The sequence below is a fragment of the Helianthus annuus genome, chromosome 14 (genome assembly GCF_002127325.2).
Source record: "Helianthus annuus cultivar XRQ/B chromosome 14, HanXRQr2.0-SUNRISE, whole genome shotgun sequence".
Classification (NCBI taxonomy): Eukaryota; Viridiplantae; Streptophyta; class Magnoliopsida; order Asterales; family Asteraceae; genus Helianthus; species Helianthus annuus.
Window position 1 is genome coordinate 138,008,296 of NC_035446.2, and position 24,028 is coordinate 138,032,323.

The 24,028-nt window shown below is 37.5% G+C and overlaps 1 protein-coding gene, 1 long non-coding RNA gene and 1 other non-coding gene across 3 annotated transcripts; 2 read left to right on the top strand and 1 right to left on the bottom strand.

The window, feature by feature from the left end:
• Nucleotides 1-562: 562 nt before the first annotated feature.
• On the bottom strand, nt 563-3,868 carry LOC118486679. The gene is made up of 2 exons (XR_004879472.1): nt 3,720-3,868; nt 563-2,166 (listed from the first exon to the last, which is right to left on the bottom strand). It is a non-coding gene; the product is annotated as an uncharacterized LOC118486679 (long non-coding RNA).
• Nucleotides 3,869-5,475: 1,607 nt separating this feature from the next.
• Nucleotides 5,476-5,582, top strand: LOC118487015. Its single transcript, XR_004880182.1, has one exon. It is a non-coding gene; the product is annotated as a small nucleolar RNA R71 (small nucleolar RNA).
• Nucleotides 5,583-13,444: 7,862 nt separating this feature from the next.
• On the top strand, nt 13,445-16,800 carry LOC110904264. Its single transcript, XM_022150100.2, has 3 exons — nt 13,445-13,688; nt 15,647-16,279; nt 16,516-16,800. The coding sequence occupies exons 1-2, from the start codon at nt 13,573-13,575 to the stop codon at nt 15,864-15,866; spliced, it is 336 nt and encodes a 111-aa protein (XP_022005792.1). The 5' UTR covers nt 13,445-13,572; the 3' UTR covers nt 15,867-16,279; nt 16,516-16,800.
• The last annotated feature ends 7,228 nt before the right edge of the window (nt 16,801-24,028 follow it).

Consider the following 24,028-nt stretch of genomic DNA (forward strand, 5'->3'; position numbering starts at 1 on the left):
TAATAATTATCACGGTCTCACGAACATCATACGTTTCTTGTGTACTGGCCAGGTACACATTCCACGTACTAGTTTCGTGTCTTCGCGTAATCGCCACCTTATGTCCGAAGAATTTAGTTTCGGCTCGTGTAACATTTTCAAAACTTATTTACCATGTCGTTATCATAATTTGTTCAAAAATTTTTTTTTTTCACTTGCTTAACCATACCATTTCATACGCCCATACGTTAGGTTTATGTACCTGGGGTCAATTCGTTTCATTACTTGCCTCGATGCCGGTCCTAGACCGCATTCACGGATCATCTCTTCAAACAATTGCGCTTACCCTTCACAAAACATACTATTAGTTTCCTTCAAATACATAATCTAATACATACTTACATTCGCTTTTGCCTTTAGGCCTCGATCGAGTCTTGGATTGCACGGGTTCTTGGTCACGAGAGCACACCGGTTTGAGTTCAAGTATTTACCTCTTGTTACTTGATTCTCTCAAACTAGGGCTCTGATACCAACTTGTTACACCCTAACATGTAATAGCTTTAAAATGACGCAGCGGAAATATGAGCCTTAAAATTTCTTTCTTTATTAGACACATTACTTACATAAAAGCTCAAATACGAAAATGTTAAGCGCTTACTGGAAGAGGTTTACAATATTTACATTAAATTAACGTTTCAAAGCATTACGTATTTCAAACTATGTGGCCGTTCTTTCCGTACAATCCTTGCTCTTCGACTCGATCCACGCCCACTTATCATCCTTAAAGGTAGAAGAAGTCCGAGTAGTACCTGTGGGCATCACATACAACTTAACCATTAGTCATTGACATCATCGTACAACCAAATTCACATATAATTAAATAGTATAACATTCGACAAAGTAAACTTTGATTTATCCGACTATCCTCTCGGATTCTCTCGTTCCGAGTCCAGCTTCCATTCCACGAGAATCCGTCGTTCTCATTCCTGCATTACCTACCAATCTCAAGCACATTGTTAGTGAGATCCTTACCCAAACATATTGAAACCAAGCATACCTGCATACGTACTTGCGTGCTTACATATTCGTGTCTACGCATATTTTACTTACATCCAATTCTTGTTTAACTTGTTCGTATTCACTCATCGTATTCGTACATTATTTATACGGTGCTTATTCTTGGGTTTAGAACCCAAAAACATCAAGAGAACACCCAAAATTTGGTTTAGAAGGCTTACCATAGACCACGGTTGATATACTGAAGCTTACGATACATTAAACAACTTAGTTAACAAATTTCAGCATTCTAAACATGGGGAGGCCGTCGGCGACGGCCCTACAGGGCGTCGGCGACGGCTTTTAGTTTTTCCCGTAGCTTAAAAACCCCGTAGACAGGAAAATAGGACGTCGGAGCAAACTGAAAAAGCACGAGGCGTCGGCGACGACCCATAGGGGCGTCGGCGACGGCCTCTGCTTTTGCCATTTTTCTGCTGTGTTGTTTTCGTCGTTCGAACGCACTAAAACTCGCATAACTTTTAAACCATTTAACCTCCCGTTTCTTCCTACATGCTTGTAAATTCACATTCTTTCATATGAACTTAAAATCCTACATCCGGATTAAGGAAATTCTTAACTTACACGCATTCGACTTATAATCATTTTCTAACTATTTGACCCGTTCGAGCGTATATCAACATAATCTGATTATTTGACCTCAATCTCATATGAACTTAATAATTTCGTTGACGTCTATCATAAAAGATTAAATTCTCGGATGTCTTGCATCCTCTTAACCCATTTTCGCTCAAATGCTTATTTTCGACCCGTTATGGTTATTTACGCATTAAGTGGTTTATGACATACAAAACCATACTCCACATTTTCACACTAGACCATAACCATTACACTATCCGAATAGCTTCCTTATAGTCTACTTTAAGATTGTTCGCCCAAGATACCCATCAAGGGCGTTTTAATCAACTTTATTCCCATTATGCACAATGAAAGACTTCAACGCATAATTGACATCAAACATCATGTCTAATTATATAAAGCGTTGTATTACTTAAACAAACTAAGAAGTGACTACGGAAATCACTTACCTTGAGTACTCCAATAAGTGTATTTGTCACCTTGCCTTATCTTGACCCGTTATCCTCCTATGCTTGAGCTCTCCTTGACACGTTCCTATTATCTCATTCCATTACATCTATTCAATAGTTAGTATACGTAATCATACGCATCACTAATCACACTTCTATTCACGTGTCAATCGCTTAACGAGTTCAACATGTATCATAATACTACAATGCTAATCAATTTAACAATTTATCATTCCATCATCACAAAAGTCATACATGAGCTTCTAGCATGCATAATTATGTATTTACATCATGTTCATTATTCTTTCAAAATTCCATACTTAGAATGATAACATTTTCTAAGTTAGGCAACTTGTTTCATACGTTAAACATTTCATACCATTTCTTAACACCTTGGTTTTTTACACATCCATTCTACTATTTTCTATCAACAACCCGTTTCGACCCGTTGGTGCAATCATATGCATAAACTAGTTGGTAAGTATTTTAGACACTTAAAACAATCAAATAACTTACTAATAATTTATTAAAATCAGTAGTTCATGATTCATACAAGTGTGCATAACAATACAACTATTTTTACTTAATATTTATACTAAAAATGTGCAGCAACTTTCTGCGCAGCAGCTGTTCACGACACATTTTAACCCATTTATCTTCTGATTCAGTTCTTCATGTTCAAATATGAAATGATCTACACTCAGAGACCTTTCTAAGCATATAAAGATCGTAACAATCGGACGTTCCTATGATTTTATATGATTTTTACAAAATCAGCACAGAAGCTGAAATGCTTCCAAACAGCTTGCTGTCAAAACAGTATTGCCGACTTTGGGCACTGTTTTGGCCTGTTTAACATCCGAATTCAACAAACATGTTCAAACACAAAACGTAATATGTTTAAATAGCTTTTTGAGCATATAAGGCTCGACCTCACAGGTCCTTCCTATGATTTTATATGATTTTTGCAAAATTGTTGCGCAACAAATTTTAATTCTAATCAGCTTTGTTACTCGATACACGTAGCATGTCATTTTGTACACAACATCATAACTAAGCACTTTTCATACTTATAATACATAATCGCCTTCATTACTATTTAATTAACATTCCATACAAGTGATAACACATACTAACCTATACTAGGCATTTCATCAAACACTTGGTGTGCGATCTACTTTCCAAGCATAGTGTACAAGTGGTTTAAGCATGTTCTTCCCAAATTCATCTCTTGAACTATTTTTTTCAAGCAATATCACATTGTCATCAATTCTACATCATGTTTACTATCAAAACCTATCATATAACATCTTGTGCAACAACATAATCTTAATATCAAAATTCACATGTTCATCATAATCATTCTTACGCTACACATGGGTTTCATTCTAATTCACTAAGATAACTAAAAATTCGGCCATGATTCTACTTAAACATGATAACATTAGCAAGCATACAACTCATACCCACTCTACTCTATGTGGGTTTTCACTTCCAACATTGATTAGCCGATTTTTAAGCACACATAATGTTCTAGATGGTGATCCTAGTTCAACATCATTCTAATTCCATATAAACTCATGGATTTTCTTGAACCCTAACATAATCAAGTTCATCAAAATGCCAAATTCTTCTTACCTTAAGCTTTAGTAAGTCTAGATGATCAAGAAATCACCAACATGCATGAGCAATGGCCATGATTAGGGCTTCAATTGGATGAATTTGTGTGATTAGAAAGGGTTTCCCCTTCTTCTCTTGGCTCTGGCGTCGAACACACACACACATCTGATGTGTGTGTTTTATTATTTTTTTTTTTTGATTTCATTTTTATTAATTCAACTTTCATAACATGTCACCTTTAGCCCCTTAAGTTTAGTGTGGTAATTGTTTATGCACCAATCTTTATTACTACTATCTAACTTGTATCGGTAACCAAGTTAAATAACATATTTCTCACATTTTATTAATCATGATAACATGCTAATGAATTTAATAATTCGAATTTTGGGGTGTTACATGACAAAGTCGGCCGGGTAAACGAAGTTGTCCACCTTGACTAGAACATTTTCAATGACACCTTGTGGGAATTTGACGGATCGATCAGCAAGTTGTATGCTCATTTTTGTAGGACTCGTTTTTCCTAGGTCGAGTCTTTTGAACATTGATGAGGGCATGAGGTTAATGCTAGCCCCAAGGTCGGCTAGTGCATTACGAACGGGGGAGTCCTCGATCGAGCAAGGAATCGTGAAGCTTGCGGGATCGATTTTCTTTTGGGGAAGTTTGTTGAGTACGAGAGCAGAGCATTCTTCGCCTAAGTTAACTAATTGCAATGTTTCAATTTTCCTTTTATGAGTGAGGAAGTCCCTCATGAATTGAGAATATTTGGGCATTTGGGTTAGGACATCAATAAAAGGAATGTTGACATGCAATTGTTTTAGTAGACTTTCGAATTTTACGAATTGCTCATTGGTCTTTTGACGGATTAACCTACCGGGGTACGGAACTCGAGGAGCCTTGGTAGGCTCTGGTGATGGAGGGGAACCCTTCTCTTGTAGGGGCGGCGTTATAGTCTCCTCGGTAGGCGGCGGCCCTTCCGTAGGACCCACGGTGCGGTTCCGCAATGTGATGAGGTGAACTTGCGCTTTTGGGTTTGTTTCGGTATTGCTTGGTAATGCGCCTTGTGGTCTCTTGGAGAAATTTTGGGCTAGTTGACTTATTTGTTTTTCTATGTTTTGAATACTAGCTTGTTGATTTCTAAAATTTGATTCTAATTGTAGAAACCTCTCCGAGTTTTTCTTTTCAGTGTCGGAGATGAGACGAGATATGGTATCTTCAAGCCTTTCTCGTCCACCTTGTTGTTGAGGGAAATTTTGTGACTCATTTCTTGGTTGTTGAAAGTTTGTTCGTTGGTTTTGTTGGTTACTACTATTGCCGGGTTCTCTCCAACCAAGGTTAGGGTGGTTTCGCCATCCTTGGTTGTAGGTGCCCGTTGGAGGACCCGACGGCCTAGGTCTATTATTAATGCAGCTTACCGACTCTTGTTGATCGTCTGTTTCTTTCATACAACTCCAATTTTCATGTGGCCCACCACACCCTTCACAAGCCATAACCGAGACTGTTTTTGTCATTTCCAATTTTTTTTATTTTCGAAGTAAGGGCCTCGATTTGGGCTTGTAAAGAAGTGCTTTCATCAACCTTATGGGCGCCCGGGGCAATAGATTTATTGCCTCAGGGAGTGTGCCACTGAAAATTGGTTTGAGCAATTTCCTCAATTTGATTATATATTTCATGCGGGCGGCGATTACCTAAAAGTCCCCCGGAGCTAGAGTCAAGTGTCTGCCTTGTGTGTGGCAACAACCCATTATAGAAAGTGGATACTTGTTGCCATATCGCAAGGCCGTGATGTGGACACTTTCGCAATAGCTCCTTGAACCTTTCCCAAGTTTCATATAAGGATTCCCCGTCCTCTTGAGAATATGTATTAATTTCAGTCATTAATTTAGCCGTTTTAGCGGGAGGGAAATACTTATATAGAAATTTTTGGGCTAGTTCATCCCAGGTGTTTACCGAACCAGCTGGGAGGGCGTTAAGCCAAGCTTTTGCTTGGTCTTTTAGCGAAAAAGGAAACATTCGGAGGCGGATGGCGTCATTTGATGCTCCATTGATCCGAAAAGTATCACATATTTCTAAGAAATTAGTAATATGTAGATGGGGATCCTCGTCCGCAAGCCCATGAAAGGTTGCGGAGTTTTGAAGCATCTGTATCAAATGCGGCCGAAGTTCGAAGTTATTGGCTTCAACATTCGGTGCGTTGATAGCGGCGCCGAGATTACCTACGGTGGGTCGTAGATAATCCATGAGGGTACGTTGGTCCGCCATTGGAAGTGGATTTCCCGACACCTTCTCTTGGTTTTTGGCTTTAAGTCTTTTTCTGAGAAAGCGTTCGGGTTCTTCTAGAGGTTCTTTTATGTCCTTATTGGAACTGGAGCTCATACACTACGTAGGGGTGGCGTCTGGTTCCAAGTCCTGCAATAAAAACAGAAAAGAATGCTGGTCAGAAGGTTCACCACGGCCCCGTGCTCAGTGAACACGGCCCGTGGTCGGAGTTACAGTGATTGTTTTCCAGATCCCAGTTACTGGAGAGTTGGACACGGCCCCGTGTTGCACCGACACGGCCCCGTGGTCAGCCTTCTGTAACTTGGAAAACTAAAAACTGCCAGTAACAACACTGGACACGGCCCGTGTCCGACCAGGAACGGCCCGTGCTAAGCTCTTCAGAAGCTGAAAAACTAAGAAAATCCTAAAAAATAAAAAAGAAAAATAAAAATATGATTAGGCCATTGATTCCTAACTTTCTTAAAATCCTTGTGTCCTCGGCAACGGCGCCAAAAACTTGATGTGCGTGAAGTGTGTTATAAGTTTTAGATGTATATTTTAAGCCCTTTTTACACTTTTAGTCAAGTTTTAAATTTATAAAACACGATATTTACTAACACTAAACACACACATGGGCAAGTGCACCCATCGTGGACGTAGTATAGTGTTGGTAAGATACCGAGGTCTTCCAAGGACACAAGAGCTTTTAGTAGCAGTTTATCCTCAACGTCTAACCAAATCAAAATGTTAGAAAAAAATTTTTAAACTAAGAAAAATAAAACTATCTAAATGCTGAAAAATAAAAATAAAAATAAAAACAGATAGACAAGATGAATCACTTGGATCCGACTCGTGTATTAGTATAACCTTTGATTATTTTCGCACTTTTGCACTTGTTTAAGAGATTATCTTAGTTATTGTAGTAGGCCCCTCTTTTGAAGGCGACGTTACCCTCAACCCAGTAGTTTGAGTCAACAAGGATACAATCCTAAAGGGTCGGATTATTGAAAGATAATGAATTAAGTTATTAATGCAAATTATGGTAGGCCCCTCTTTTGGAGGTGACGTTACCCTCGACTAAGTAGTCTGAGTCAGCGGGATACAGTCCTAAATAGCCGGGTTATAGTATTAATAGTAGTTAACTTATGAGGGGGTCAAAGAGTTTGGATCCCCGCCATCCAATACCTTTGGGTATTGAAGGAGATCCTACTAAATTTGACCCAGGTCCCTTGCAGGACCTCTAAACGCTGAACAAGGGCAAGACCCTTACCAAACCGTTCCCTTAACCCCCGACCAGTTAGCCAACATACCTCCATATAGACCGTGGAGATATGAATGGTGAAAATCTTTTATTTTATATAGACAGTAAAATAATGCCAAGACACCACGGACAAACGATAAGGAAGAATCACCTTCAACATAAGCAACTAGTTATTAAAGTCATTAATACAAAACCAAGTAAAAAGTGCAAAAGATTAAAAATAAAAAGTATTATACTAAACACTTGTCTTCACCAAGTGATGTAAGAGACTTAGGCAAACATGGCCTTGATTGTCAAGAACTCTTACGATCAATCTTGGATCCCGAGACGACTCACACACTCTATGATGGACAATGGATGATGGTGGTGGATGATGGTGTTGTGATGGTGGTGGATGGTGGATGAAGTGTGAGAGAGGTGGTGTGCCAAGGGATGAGTTGCAATGAAGCCAAGAACTCCTATTTATAGGCTGAACAGAAGCCTGGGCACGGCCCCGTGCCTGTCTGACAATCTCTCTCTTCATTAATTGTAATTCGCAATTACAATTAATGCGCCTGCAGTACTTTCGCCACGCCCCCCCCCCCCCCGCGTGTTCACTGGGCACGGCCCCGTGGTGGGCAATAGAAGCTTCTATAGGTTTGTCTTATCTGCTGCTTCTTGGGCACGGCCCCGTGCTCGCTGAGCACGGGGCGTGTTCAGTTTTCTGCCTTCTCTGTTTTGCTTGGGAGGATGCTGTCGAGGGGTCGGGCAATCCACTTATGTTCCTTTTCTTGTATTTATATTAGATTTAGCTGTCTTTTTGCTTCTTTTGTTAATTTGAGCTCATTTAATCCTGAAAATACAAAAGGAAGACAAAAACACTCTTTTTCCAACATTAGTACTTAAAAAGGGTTAGTTTTATGCCTCATTTGATGTAATTTATATTTGCATTTTACACACATCACTCTCACTTCGTTGACTCAAAAAGAGAAACCTTTTGCTTGGGGTCCCGAGCAAGAGGAATCTTTTCAGACTCTCAAGGACTTGCTTTGCAATGCTCCTATCCTCGCTCTCCCTGATGGGAATGATGATTTCCTGGTGTATTGTGATGCCTCAAATCGTGGTCTTGGTTATGTACTCATGCAATGAGACAAAGTCATCGCTTATGGCTCCCGTCAACTCAAAATACATGAGAAAAATTATACTACCCACGACCTCGAGCTTGGCGCAGTTGTTTTTGCGTTAAAGATTTGGCGACACTACCTATACGGTACAAAGTGTGTGGTTTTCACTGACCATAAGAGCCTACAACACATCTTTGACCAAAAGGAACTCAATATGCGTCAGCGATGATGGGTGGAATTACTCAACGACTATGACTGCGAGATTCGCTATCACCCTGGTAAAGAGAATGTCGTGGCCGATGCACTTAGTCGTAAGGCTCATGTGGATGTTATTCGTTGTTTTCATATCTCGAGCGATCTTCACAATTGCATTCGTGAAGCGCAATACTCATCCATCAACGAAGGTTTCTTGTCTGTAGAAATACGTGGAGCATCTGAAAGTCAACTCACTTCGAAACCTGATGGTCTTCTCTACTGTTGTGATCGCATCTGGGTACCAGATCGCGACAATCTTCGTGACCTCATTATGAACGAGGCACACAAATCTAAGTACTCAATTCATCCTGGTGCTGATAAGATGTACCATAATCTACGTACATCCTATTGGTGGCCCGGTATGAAGAGAGACATTGTCGTGTACGTTTCCAAGTGTCTTACCTGTTCGAAAGTCAAGGCCGAGCATCAACGACCTTCTGGCCTACTCGAACAACCTGAAATCCCCATTTGGAAATGCGATAGCATTGCGATGGACATCATAACTAAACTCCATCGTACACCTTCTAGTTACGATAGCATTTGGGTGGTCATCGATCGTTTGACCAAGTCCGCTCAATTTATTCCCATTCGTGAGGATTTCAAGGTTGAACGACTTGCTCGTATCTATACCAATGAAGTCATACGCCATCATGGTGTTCCTCTTGACATCATTTCTGATCGTGATGGTCGATTTACTTCGCGTCTCTGGCAAACTTTTCAGTCCGCTATGGGTACTCACTTGAATCTCAGTACGGCCTTTCATCCTCAAACGGATGGACAGACTGAACGTACTATCCAAACCCTAGAGGACATGCTCCGTTCTTGTGTCATCGACTTTAGTGGTAGTTGGGATGTGCATTTACCTTTGATCGAAGTCTCGTACAACAATAGCTACCACTCCAGTATTCAAATGGCCCCTTTCGAGGCATTGTATGGTCGCAAATGCCGATCTCCTTTAAGCTGGCACGAGATTGGTGACAAACATTTTACTGGCCCTGAGATCATACAAGAAGCAACGGATAAGATTCTCCAAATCCGTGACAATCTACTCAAGGCTCGAAGTCGTCAAAAGAGCTATGCTGATAAAGGACGTAAACCAATGGAATTTAACGTTGAGGACCATGTTCTACTCAAGGTGTCTCCTTGGAAAGGAGTGGTCCAATTTGGTAAAAAGGGAAAACTTGCCCCTCGCTATGTTGGTCCTTTCAAGATACTCGAAAGGATTGGTAAGGTGGCTTATCGACTCGATTTACCTCAAGAGCTCAACAACGTGCATCTAACGTTTCACATCTCAAACCTAAAGAAATGTCTCGCTGATGAAGGACTTCAAGTTCCTCTCGAAGATCTTCAAATCAACGAAACTATGCATTTTGTGGAAAAACCCGTCGAAATCGTGGACCAAGAAGTCAAGTTATTAAGGCGCAGTAAAATTCCTATCGTCAAGGTTAGATGGGAAGGGAAACGTGGCGCCGAATTTACTTGGGAACTCAAAAAGGATATGAAGTCGAAGTATCCTCATCTTTTCCCTACGTCTTCCTAAATTTCGGGGCGAAATTTCCTAAAGGAGGGGAGACTGTAACGCCCGGCTCTTTTGTACTTTCCATTTATAGAAAGTTTTGTTCGTATTTTTATTTTTGGAAACCTTGTATTCTTGTAATCGTTCTTTCTTTGTAATCGTTGTAAAACCGAGACTTGGATCATTAATGAAACTTGTATTTTGTTACATTTATGTTGTAGGCACTCTATATATGCACGTACGTTCGATTTGGTGAGTCAATTGATGCTTAAACGTTATTCTCGGAAACTATGTGCTAAACTCGTAATTAAACTAAACTTATGCATGGAACGTGTTTTAAACGTAAATGATACTTGGTTATGACACTTATACGCTCAAATATACTTTGATTATGATCGTCGTGCTTGATTACACCTTATACTATGCTTTTATATCAAAACAAGTCCCTAAACTATCAAAAATGCATCAAAAAGGATCAAACATAAACTTCAGGGACTAAAGTGTAACAAAATCAAACTTGTCAATATTGAGGCGCCGCATGACGCCAAGCCCCCCTCGCGTCACGCTAGGCCCTTTTTTCGGCAGAATGTGTGTTTGTTCAGTTTTGTGCACGAAATCCCAAGACTTAAACCCACCCAATCACCTTTAATCCACCTCTAATCACCTCCAATCACCTCTAACCTCTTCCATTATAAATACCCACCTTCTCCAACCCATTTTACACTTTCACAACTCTCTAATCTTCACAAAATCACTCTTAATCTGCTGTAAATCTGAGTTTTGGACAGATTCTTGCATCTTTACAAAAGTGAGTGTAACTTGCTCATTTCTCAACCAAATCACTTGGTTCTTCTTCCTATTGCTTTGTTATGTCATTGGGTTTGATTCCTTGGTTTTTCCTTGGAGAAATCATGCTCGGAATTGCCCTAAAAAGGACCAAAACTTTCTGTTTTGTTTTAAGTTATTCAAAAACTTGTTTATACTTATCAAACTTGAGTCTAACTCATCTCAAACCTATGTCCTAATGCTCATAATCAAATAAATGGTTAGTTGGGCTTAAAAACAAGGTTGAGACACTTAAAATAAGAGGATTAAACCTCATAAACTTTCTGTTTTGTTTAGGGTATTCAACCTACAAGTCATGTCGAGCTTAGACCTTGATGAATGAGTGATTATGGAACAACTTGGGTTGTCCAACATACAATCCTCACATGATTTGATGATTTCTCTTAGCTTAGGTTATTTACATACTTGTACAAACCTTAGTTCGTGACCCTCCTTGGTTGTTTTTACATCAAGTGAAGTGGTGAACACCAAAGGGGTACGTAAATGGAAGCTTGGCCTTCCTACCCCATACATGACATCCATGCTACTAGAGGTGCCTAAATGGAGATTTTAATCTTCTACCTCCTACTTGAATTATTGGTCTAAATAATATGTAATACTTAACCTAGATATATATACATACTCATTCGAACCTTTAATGTTGAACTTGTGTTTATATGTTAAAGTAGTAGAATATCATCCAAGACCTAAAACCTTAATATGATTCTAATGGGTGTACTACCCATGAAAACATTATAACCATATTGGTTACATAGTGTCATATGAGGGTTATAAAGTTAAAGATGATTATTTTTATATTATACTTTATGCTATGTTAAAATCCGAATCCATAATCTTCCGTTAAACGTCAAACTCACACACCTATGTTTCCTTGTGTAGAAGGACTAGGTGCTCCAAACTAATCCATCCACCAACTCGCTCGCGGGATTTCAAGTAGGAAAGCTTGCAACCACCGTGAGTATACTCGATCCCTTTTTCCCTTTTACACTTTGGGATGCAACATGTATGATTATGCAAACAACTTTTAAACTCAAACGAAACATACTCTATCCATGATTAAACATGAAACTAATGTGAATTGCTTGTTATTCTCGTATGCTTTGTGAACGCTTTGGAACGTTATATGCTCATTAACTTTGCTCGCCCACCTTAACAATTATAGCGCTATAGGATTAACGCCCCGCCCGTTATACTTTTGGGTATTGTTAAGTTAAACATTACCACCCCGCTAAACTTTTGGGATTAGGCTCTTTTATGAGTTGTATTCTCGGGTTTGAACATATTGTACGCCAAAATTGCATACTAGTAATCACACATTATGAATCATGTTGGATTTGAGTTTTTACCCTATGATGCTATGTAATTAAACTTGTATACTCGCCTTTACTTTTGCATTGAAACTCTATTTTAATACATGTTGCAGGTTGATTAATGAAGTATGGATGAATGATGAAACAAGTGTAGGGTGGACTAGATACACACCTTTAATCTATTTATCTTTTGATGTTATGTTGAAATTTGAACAATGTTGTTATTTCTACTTTAAAATGTTGTATGACAATTTAGTATTGCAATGAAATTTGAATTTAATTAAATATTGTCACATAGTGTTATGAAGTCTCTAGCAATCTATACACACTTCGTCTCATCCCGATGTTTCCGCCATCGGTTGGGGTGTGACACAAAAGACCCATGTATTGACTCTGATCAGATTTAATGGTGTAGTGAAGCAAATATCAAGGAAAGCAGCACTTGGACTGGGTGTTGAAGATTTACAGGATCTCCTTGAGCTTACACTTTGCAGGGATGATGATGAAACAAGTTCCTTAGATTTTGAATTGCAATTTAAAGGGCAAGTTAGGGAACTTTTGATAAGACAATAAAAATCCAGAATAATGAAGAGTTTTGGCATTATCTGTTCCAGGGGGAACATTAATCCTTAAAAGTCAGTTACAACCACTGTTTTCGTTAAAAATTTGATTGTTAAATGTTATCCATTGCTGAAAGACAACTTCTGTTTCTTCATTCTTCAGGTTGACCATTGACTGACCAAACATCAGTTTTTCAATCACTGTTGGGTATCCACTGATTGTTAAAAAACACCCACTCCTCACATTTTTATTCTTGACATCCACTGATATTGACCATCAGTGGTTTCCCTAAAAAACAGCCACTCACCTTTTTATTGTTGATGTGGTTAATTAATTATAGAATTAAATTATCAAATGAAAACTAGAATTACAATGAAAAACACCCACTGCTCACATTTTTATTGTAATGATGTTGTATTAATAACAAATAATAATTAATATAACTAAGTTTCCCGAGCCCAGGAAGCAATCCCGGGTAAAAACCTAGTTTTATATATAAATGTTATAATAATTGAATTAAAAAACCCATTTGTTATCCCATACAAAAACAATATTTAGTTTATACAAATTTTGCTATCTACAATGATTCTAGAAAATAAAAATAGCTTACAAGTTACTTGAGGGAGTTTTCAGTCAATCTAGGAAAGTTTGGGGCTTTTTAGCACTTGATAGTTTCTTTCTTCCATCCCCCTCCAATCCTCCATATTTGAGATAAGGCGATAAACAGTCTTTAACAATCTGCAATTGGAAGTGAAGTGAAGTGATGTTAGAACACATAACAGCAAGTGAAGTCGCCGGCTATGGAGTGGGTGCTCTCCTTCTATGTGCCACCATTACCGCACCTAAGATCGATTCTTTCATCTCTGCTTCCCAACGCAGGTAACCCCCCCTAATAACTAACTGCTTCTTTTATTTTTATCACAATTTTACTGTAAAGTCCCTATTCTGTCTACTTAGCTGCCTTCAAATCATATCGTGGGTTCAATTTTGAATCTTTTTTATGGGTTTGTTTGATATATTAAGTTTATTATAGGGTATTACATGGAAGAAGGAAATACCCATTTTTGTATAGTTTGATGGATTCGTCTACTTGATATTTTTATGATGAAATATTGAATTTTTTATTAGTGTTTGGCATATTAGAGGAAAAATCTTTGATTGTTGTGTGAAGTTGGGGGATATTGAACAATTTAATTTGATGCTTTCATCATTTTGTGAATGAAATCTGAATCTTTTTTCTTGTGTTTTCTGTTGAATTGTGTGCAAATTAGGCATTGTTTTATGTAAAAAAAAAAAAAAAAAAAAAAAAAGAACACTAGTGTATGCCAAATTGAGGATAAGTTTCAATGGTTACTGGAACTACAATTTAACATGTCTTGTTCCAACATGTTTATAGTTCTCTCCTTTTTGTGTGTGTGTTTTAGGAAGGACAACATTTACTTTGAAATAAAAATAGAAATTGTCATATTGGACAACATGTTTAGCTCTGTATTACTATTACAGGGTTAAGGTGGAAGATTGAAATATGCAAGAGAGAGTATTATTAATCATCTTGTAGATGCAATCTTGAATCTTTTCCATGCGTTTGTTTTTGATGTTTCCATTCGTAACATTTGGGAGGAAAATGTATGTTACACTATATGTTCCGGTTTTCCATTCAACTTGCTGATTGGTTGCTTGCTTTTAGCATTCTGTTCTTAAAAGAGTAACCTTACTGCCTGCTCAAGGCTTGCAACTCTAACTTCTCAACTTAATAGAACATAATCATGGATTGTATGCTAATGATGCTTGAATAGAAAAAATCTTGATTTTGATAGCTTCATCATCTCTTGTATGCCTTTTTCATGAGTTCATTATAAGATTATTATCATAGATATTTACTGGAAAATCTTGGATCATGCGTTAAAACCTGGTGATTTCTTGAATCTTTTTTCATGGGTTTGTTGCCTGGTGCCATCTTAGATATCTGTTTTGGATTGGCACGATCCAAGTAGGAAAATAGTGTTTGCTATCTAGTTATTATATTTTATATTAGAACAATACACCTTTTTCATGTGCTTGTTATCTAATTGTAATCTTAGATATTAGTAGGAACATATTTGATTGTAGGGTATAGGGCGGAGGAGTAAAATTCCCAATTTTGTCTGATTCGATGCCTTCATTATCTTGTGTATACATTTATGTGATTAACATTTTGAACCATTGTATTTGCTTTTTAACTGTAAATAAAGAGTTGTTCTTAGTTCTTGCACAAAATGGATAAAAATATTGCTTTTTACAAAAAAATGAACGATTTCGGATTTAAAAAAATTGGCAACATACATTTCTTTGATTTGCCGAAAGCATTATTTTACAATTTATGGTGTATTGTTCTTACAAACTTGGTTTTTCACTACAAACTGATCATCACTCTTTCAAAATGTGACTAATTTCCAAGAATTGGCCTTTTAGATAAACTGTGTAAATGCAAAAGAAACAAGTGTACCTAATTTTTTTGTCCAAAATAAGTGTGAAGTGCTGTGCTGTTTTTAATTTACATGATTGGTTGCCATTTTAAAAGGTGAACTTTTATGTTGGGTTGAACGGGACGACCAACGAACATTTTTCTTTTTTTCTTTTCTCAAGTTTTGTTAACAATCATAACTAAAAGGGCTATCTTGCTAATTGCTATAATGATAGCCCCTTGTTTGAAATAAAACGGTTTAGGAAATTTTATGCATTTTGAATGCACAAGATGTGACTTTCAACGCATTTGACCGCTTACCACGTTCAACTCGTTACCATTGTTTGTGTCTATTTCCGCAATAGAGCCTTCTGACATGCGCCTGTATATGCAGCTCATTAGGCATGTGCAAGAGATGTGGTGATCTAAAGTTGATCGCATGCTCAAATTGCAAAGGTTCCGGATCACTCAAACAAGGTGGTTCATTTAGTTTTGGTCCTTCAGATGTTTCTTTCACGGGTGGTAACTCAATGATGCGCTCTTTATCTTGCAACAAATGTCGATCTAGAGGCCATTTCCCTTGCCCAGAGTGCTCCAAAGTTTCTACAACCTAAACCGTTTAATGTTTTCAAATATTATGTATCGGTCATAAACAACAATCTTGCTCTAAATTGTATAGCCACTTGTGACATCTATGATATGATATATAATACAATAGGATGATTCCCATATCATTATAAAAGTTTTTGAAGACAATTCCTAATTCTTGTGAAGGGTCAAACCCATCTTTCAACCATAATGACAAGCAATTTTTTTCGGAAAGTTTTGGTAAAATTTACACTACAAAGTGAAAAAACAGGTGTGTGTGTGTGGGGGGGGGGGGTCTGGCCATGGAAAGAACCAGCCTTCTGAAGGATGATCATGTTTTTTTTTTTGGTTATCAAGGTTAATTTGACTATTTCAAAATTTTGAAGTTCATGCATCTTGGCATCTTAATAAGCATGGAAGCAGGGGCGGATTTAGTAAGGTATGAGGGGTAGTCCCCCTTAACTTTCTTGTCGAAGTACAAATTAATGCAATTTTTTTCTTCTTCGTTTTTTGTATCGGATACCCCGAGGTAAATATTAGGATACCCTAGGTCCCAAAAAAAAGTTATTGGATACCCCTAAACCTTTTTCTTCTAGATCCGTCACTGCATGAAACTATAGAAGAAGAATAAAAAGTCAAAAAACTCCATGAGTGACATATTATGCTTCTTGGCAGGCAGAGAAGGTACAAATGTTTCTGCATAATTTAGCACGCTGAAGGGCAAGAAGATAAGGCTTTAGAAGTTGAGGTTGATCTGAAATTGTACCTCTGATCAGTTCTCATGCTTTATGTAAGCATCAATGATCAAACATACTAGGATTAGAATTTGAATATGGGCCTTCTGGATTTAATATATCATAGAGGTAACCTGCATTAGCCCATTTCACAATTGATCAAAAACCCAAATGTGACAAAGATGGCATCAAAATTTAAGTTACATACGTACACTTATTATAAAAAGTGTTAATTACTTAATTATCACCTTCTATAAAGAAATATAGTGGGAAGGCCCGCGCGTTGCAGCGGGTGTCCCGACTAATATCAGATTCAATTATGTCTATTACGAACAACAACTCATATTCAATACATGAATTTATGTAAGTTTCGTATATTTTCTATTGTGTACCTCAACAACGGCATCAAAGGAAGATAAAATAATTTGAACTTTTACACATCCATTTTCATCGTAAAAATCTAAATCTCTACTACATCAACTTACATTGAAAGTCAACTGAAGTCTACTAAGATAAAGAATGAACAGACAGATTTGATAAGATCCTCAAAACATTTCAACTTTTTAACACACTCTGAAACTCTCAAATTGATTCGATAAATAAGGTTCAGATCTCAAGCACACTGACATCCATCGAATTGATATTGACCTCAACTACACATAGAATACTTCTGATTAAGCAAAAATTAAGCATAAAAACCCATATATGAAGTAAATATTAGAATATCATTAAACAGAAATATAAAGCGGTTCAATAAAAATGAATGTCACCCCCAAATGTCAACCAGAACATAAAAATAACCTACAAGTTGAAGACAACCATAATCCAAATTGCAGATACTTTGAAAACATATTGTAGACAAAAAACATATCACAACCTCCTTCATCTTCTCCCACTCTTTCGACGAGTGCTATTTGTTGGAATTGGTGTCACGTCCTTTGTCATCATCAAAACATACAACTTATCAGCTACTCCTTAAATATAAATAAAAGTTCTTCAAGGAGCAAAAAAACAAATACAAAAATTCGTATATAAAAAAATAAAGAATATAAACATACCAATCTGACCAATCTTCATGCCAGAACGGGCAAGAACTCTGAGGGCAAACTGTGCACTTGGACCGGGTGTCTTTGTCTTGTTACCTCCAGTTGCCCATAATTGTATGTGGAGGACATTGATTCCAAACTCCAGTTGTTACAACAGAAATTTGTTAGTAACCAAAACAAGCTGCTATGATTACCATATAGCAAGACACTAAAAGAAATAAGTAAAAACCTTGCATCTTGTTGAAACATCTTGTGCAGCAAGCATAGCTGTTTATGGAGACGACTCATCTCTATCAGCCTTTACCTTCATTTCACCTAATGAAAAAAATAAAAGGATAGTAGATAAATATTAAGATATAAAAACTATAAACCAAACACTCAATAGCATTTGAGTTACAGTAAATATCTTGTGGAAAAAATATTAAAACTACAATCTACTAACCACTTTCGAAAAAAAGATATGTTGAGAAAAAGCGTAGACAAATAAACTTAATTCATGTTCTCTTTGCAATGGATCAAAAAAACAATGTGCATGTCATTATATCTCCCTATATGAACAAAATAAAACATTGCTCGCAAAAAAATTGAACATACAACACATGTTCCTAGCGGAATATATATTATATACACATGAGTGTTTTTAGCATTTACTTAAGGGTTTTAACTTCAATATCAGTTACGGCTTTTGGTTTGTATATAGATAGATAGATAGATAATTAGTGTAAGGCTAAACCCTTCAAATACTAATAGTTAATTTCCTCATCAATTCGATAAATGATGGCCTTGATGATCATTACTTGTTAGCACCCATAACTTTTTGAATTAGTTTTATTTAAAAAGGTGCCAAAATCCATAAAATGCCCCTAAAGTGTCTTAAATTTTTTTTGACAATGTGCAAGTTTACCCTCTCTAAAATAGCTTTGCTCTCTTGTACATGTTACTTCAAAATATATACACAATGTAAAATTACTATAAGGGTAGAAAACCTATTTATAGTCTAATATTTAATTTAATCAATTAATTTCTTTAATTATTATAAAAGTTTTATTTAATTCCTTAATTTAATTTAATGGAAGACATAAGTGGGCATGGATTCCATGGATGAAATGTCTAGATTGCCCTCAAAGTGTCTTAAAACTTTGAAGAATGTCCAAGTTTTCCCCTCTAAAATGGTTTGCTTCATTTGTACATGGTGCTTCAAGATTTGTACCTAGACAAAATTACGAAAATAATAGAAAACCCAGTTCTCTTAATATAATACATCTATACTCTCTATTAAAGGAGCTTAGATGATGACCTCACTTTGCTTACGTGTCAACTTCTTAGGTATGCCATGTAGGATCTGATGATGTCATAATTCGGATATATAAATATATAAATAAATCTATAGTTTTGGCTCCATTTTCAAACCTGACTTCATTTTTCAAACCTTACTTCAAATATAGTTTTGGCTCCATTTTCAAAATTTAAACACCTCTCTCTCTCAAATACAAGCTCTAATTTCAAACCTGACTTCATTTTCAAAATTCAAGCTCTCTTTTCAAACGTGCATCTCTCTCTCTCTCAAATATCGGAAAAGAAAGGGGCGTCAATCAAGAACCCTAATTCATTCTGACGGAGAACAAGAAGATGAATTCAGAGATCAACGGTCTAATGATTCAGAGATCAACAAGAAGATGAATTCTGACATGTATAGATTTGGTAACGAAGAGGATGATGGTGGTGTTTCGGGTTGCAGAAGCGACGATGGTGGTGACCTTCAATTGCTGAATTTGTTTCATATATGTGTAGATCCACAAACCCTAAGGTATTTATTCTAACTGTTTTCAGCTTTAATTTTTGACCTAATAGTTGATTTATCAAAATATGTTTGAAATTTTGAATAGATTTAACTGATTTAAGTGTGTTTGTAAGTTTGTTTGCACTTATTTTGATGTTTTGAGGTATTTATTTTGAATAGATTTAACTGATTTAAGAGTATAGATTCTAATTAGGTTAAGGATTTGAGCTTTATTTTTGACCTAACTGTTGATTTTTTTATTATAGGTTTGAAATATTGAATAGATCCGTTGTATTTGAGAAGAACCGGTTGAATCGCCTGAATTTGCTTAATTGAACATGTTCATGTGGTTTAAACAAGAGCAATGACAATTGTGGTCAGTGTAACACCCTTAAATTTTTCACTTGATTTTAATAATAAAATATACCATTTCTACTAAAACATTAGTTAAATAACATAACATTCATTAACGGAGTTCATAAGTACGTTAGCCTTAGTCAACTAATGACTAAGTTGGAACATTCAAAAGTTGTTTAAGAAATTGTTTACAACCCATGAACAACTGTCTAAGTAAGATTAAAACATTGCGGAAGCTTCGAAAGTCGTGTTCGGTTCTTCGACGTTGCCTGACCGTCATCCGTAAGATCCACCTCGTCACCTAGGGTCAAAGCCATTAAAACATTAGTTTTGACCTTGTTAAATAATACACAACATGAGATCCAACATCAAATTTTAAATAAAAGAAATAATAAAATTCTTTCTGGTTCCACCGTAACTTACGGTGTCACCGTAAGTTACGGTGAGTCCTGGAAAGCTTTTGGTCCACCGTAAAACAGGGGTGAACCACCGTAAGCTTATGATCTCTACCGTAAGTTACAGTACTACCGTAACTTACGGTAGCTCCTGGAAATCCATGTTTTTGTTTGGTTTGTTCATTAGACTAAAATCCAACTCTCGGATTTCAGTTTTTCTAGGATACCAATACATTAAAATCTCGTATTTCTAATATGTTATATATATAATCCATTATCAAAGATCAATCCATCATAATCTGGAGCATTAACCATGCCTTAATTGATTATTCGACCCGTTTGGCTCGTCTAAGGAATCCTCCATTGTGACGACTACCAACGAGTTCCAACCAACATTGATCTATTATTTAATATAGCGACATCACCGCTCTAATTCAAAACAACCCTTATTCTAAAATCCAATTACGCATTTATTAATCATAAAGATCTACTTAATGTAACGGGTCAAGTTACATACCTTAGCGCACGCCCTTCAACCGCGAATCACCACCAGCTTGTCCGCTCGACGTTCCGGTATCTTGTCCTATAGAGTTCAATTCAAGACATGTTTAGAACTCTCTTTAGACCTCACTTCGCATATTATACCGAAACATCATAATTATGCGTTAAAGCTTTACATTTCTTATTTTTAAGCCTTCTTTGAGGCATTTCTACAAACACTATGAGGGCAGGATTTCTACATCATTTGAAATTAAGTTCATAATTTGCTAGCTAGTTAACTTAACAACAATCAAGCCCTCATATAGCATTATAATCATCATATATTTCTGAAATCACTTTTCTATAATCAATTTATACTAGGATAGTCATCTAAACCCTAGTGTTCATCATCATCATGTAAAACCCACAACCCACCTTCAAGGTGTTCATGGAATTTTCCTGAATTTGGTCATGATTTAGCATGAAATCAGTTAGGTTTCACTTCTAAACACCTTATCAATTCTAATCAAACCAAATAACACACATGCAACATCAATTTCTCAGATTTTCCAAAATCATGAGAAATTCAAACGAAGAATTAACACGAATTTTTACATACCTTGTAACCCTCTTGTGATGAGGATCACTAATCTATGTTTAGATTTCGTTTTTGATCAGATTTGAGCCTTCAATTTGATTGTTTTGTAAGGTTAGGGTTTTTGGAATGGGGGTGTCGCCCCCTGCTACTTCTTGGTCGACCAACACTTCAATTTTTGGAGTGTTTTGTTTATTTCTAATCAAGTTTCAGATTTTAACAACTAAGGTCCCTCTATTTTGTTCCACATGTAGTTTAGTAGCTTTTAATCACCTCATAAGCTATTTCTAGTCTATTAACTAACTAGGTTAAAAGTTTCTAGTTAGTAATTTTTCCCGATTATTTATACTCTATAATTTTTAATATAACGTTTTATATTTTCGGGGTGTTACAAGTCCACCCCCCTTAAAAGGGGTTTCGTCCCCGAAACCGAATTACGTACCAAATAATGTAGGGTGGAGACGTCGCATCTCCTCTTCGGATTCCCATGTAGTGTCCGAACCTTTTCTGTGCTCCCATTTGACCTTGACTTGATTAATCACCTTGTTCCTCAAACTTTTCTCTTTACGATCTAAAATCGCAATTGGTTTTACTGCATAGTTGAGGCTGTTATCCACCTCGATATCATCATAGTGGATATGGGTGGTTTCGTCGGCCAAACATTTTCGGAGGTGTGACACGTGGAACGTGCTATGAATCCCACTCAACTCCTCGGGTAATTCGAGACGATAAGCTACTTTGCCGACCCGTTCAGCGATCTTGAATGGCCCAATAAATCTCGGGCTTAGTTTCCCCCTTTTTCGGAATCTAATAATGCCCTTCCATGGGGAAACTTTCAGCATAACCATGTCTCCAACCTGAAATTCAATTGGCCTATTCCTTTTATCCGCATACGCCTTTTGCCTGTCTTGAGCCGCTTTCAAGTGTGCCCGAACTATGTCGATTTTCTTATTTGTAGTTCGGATTATATCGGTTGGTGCTATCCCTCGTGGACCCACTTCTCCCCAACATACCAGAGTTCGACATTTTCTGCCATATAACAGTTCATACGGGGCCATCTTAATGCTCGCGTGGTAACTATTGTTATATGCAAATTCGACCAAGGGTAGATGGACATCCCAACTACCTCCGAAGTCAATAATGCAAGCCCGCAGCATATCTCCCAACGTTTGTATTGTTCTTTCACTCTGCCCATCCGTTTGTGGATGGTAAGCAGTGCTAATGAACAATTTAGTTCCCATTTGTTCTTGGAATTCACGCCAGAATTTCGAAGTAAACCGAGTATCTCTGTCTGATACAATGGATATCGGTACCCCATGACGTGCTATGATTTCATTGGTATACACTTCCGACATCTTCTCGGATGTATACGTCTCACGTACCGGAATAAAGTGAGCACTTTTCGTTAGTCTGTCTACGACTACCCATATAGCATCGAACCCATGGTTAGTTTTGGGCAATTTGGTCAACAAATCCATGGTGATTTGTTCCCATTTCCAAACTGGAATGTCCAACGGTTGCAGCTTACCACATGGCTTCTGGTGCTCTGCTTTAACTTGCAAGCAAGTCAAACACTTCTCTACTTTCTTCACCACATCTCTTTTCATCCCGGGCCACCAATAGTTTTTCTTTAAATCATTGTACATTTTGGTCGCTCCCGGATGAATTGAATATCGGGATTTATGAGCTTCCTCAAGTAAAAGTGTCTTTACCCCACAAGTATTTGGAACCCATATTCTCCCGAATCGAGTCTTCAATCCGTTATTCCCATCCGTCAAATCTTTCAACTGCCCGATTATTCTTTCCTTTTTCCAATTCTCCTCTTTTACTGCTTCTAATTATGCCTCTCGAATACGTTCAAGTATACCCGAGGTCACCACGAGTTGCATCGACCTTACCCGTATTGGGACGTAATCCGCTTTTCTGCTCAGAGCATCCGCTACCACATTTGCCTTTCCGGGATGGTAGTGTATCTCACAGTCAAAATCCTTCACCGTTTCAAGCCATCGCCTTTGTCGCATATTTAACTCCTTCTGATCGAAGAAGTATTTCAGGCTCTTGTGGTCGGTGAATATGGTGCATTTTACCCCGTATAGGTAGTGCCTCCATATTTTTAAGGCAAATACCACTGCAGCCAATTCAAGGTCGTGTGTAGGATATTTCTTCTCATGTATCTTCAATTGTCTCGAGGCATAAGCTATAACTTTGCCCCGTTGCATCAAAACGCATCCGAGTCCCGACAGTGAAGCATCCGAATAAACTACCATATCTTCGACCCCGTCCGGCAATGTCAGTACCGGAGCTTGTGTTAACTTCTCTTTTAGCGTCTGAAACGCTCTTTCTTGATCGACACCCCAAATGAACTTCTCTTTCTTTTGGGTTAGCTTTGTTAGCGGTAACGCAATCTTGGAGAAATCTTGAATGAATCTCCTATAGTATCCCGCAAGCCCCAAAAAGCTTCTAATTTCTGAAGGGTTCTTCGGGGGATTCCATTTTGACACAGCCTCAATCTTGGACGGATCCACCAATACTCCGTCGGCACTTATGACGTGGCCAAGAAATTGTACCTCTCGTAACCAAAAGGCACACTTAGAGAACTTCGCATACAGCCTTTCTCGTCTAAGTGTCTCTAACACTTCTTGTAAGTGGTGTGCGTGTTCAGCTTCGCTTTTCGAATATACCAAAATATCATCGATAAACACGATGACTGACTTGTCCAACATTGGCTTGCAAACCCGGTTCATGAGGTCCATGAAAGCCGCGGGTGCATTTGTTAGCCCAAATGACATTACGAGGAATTC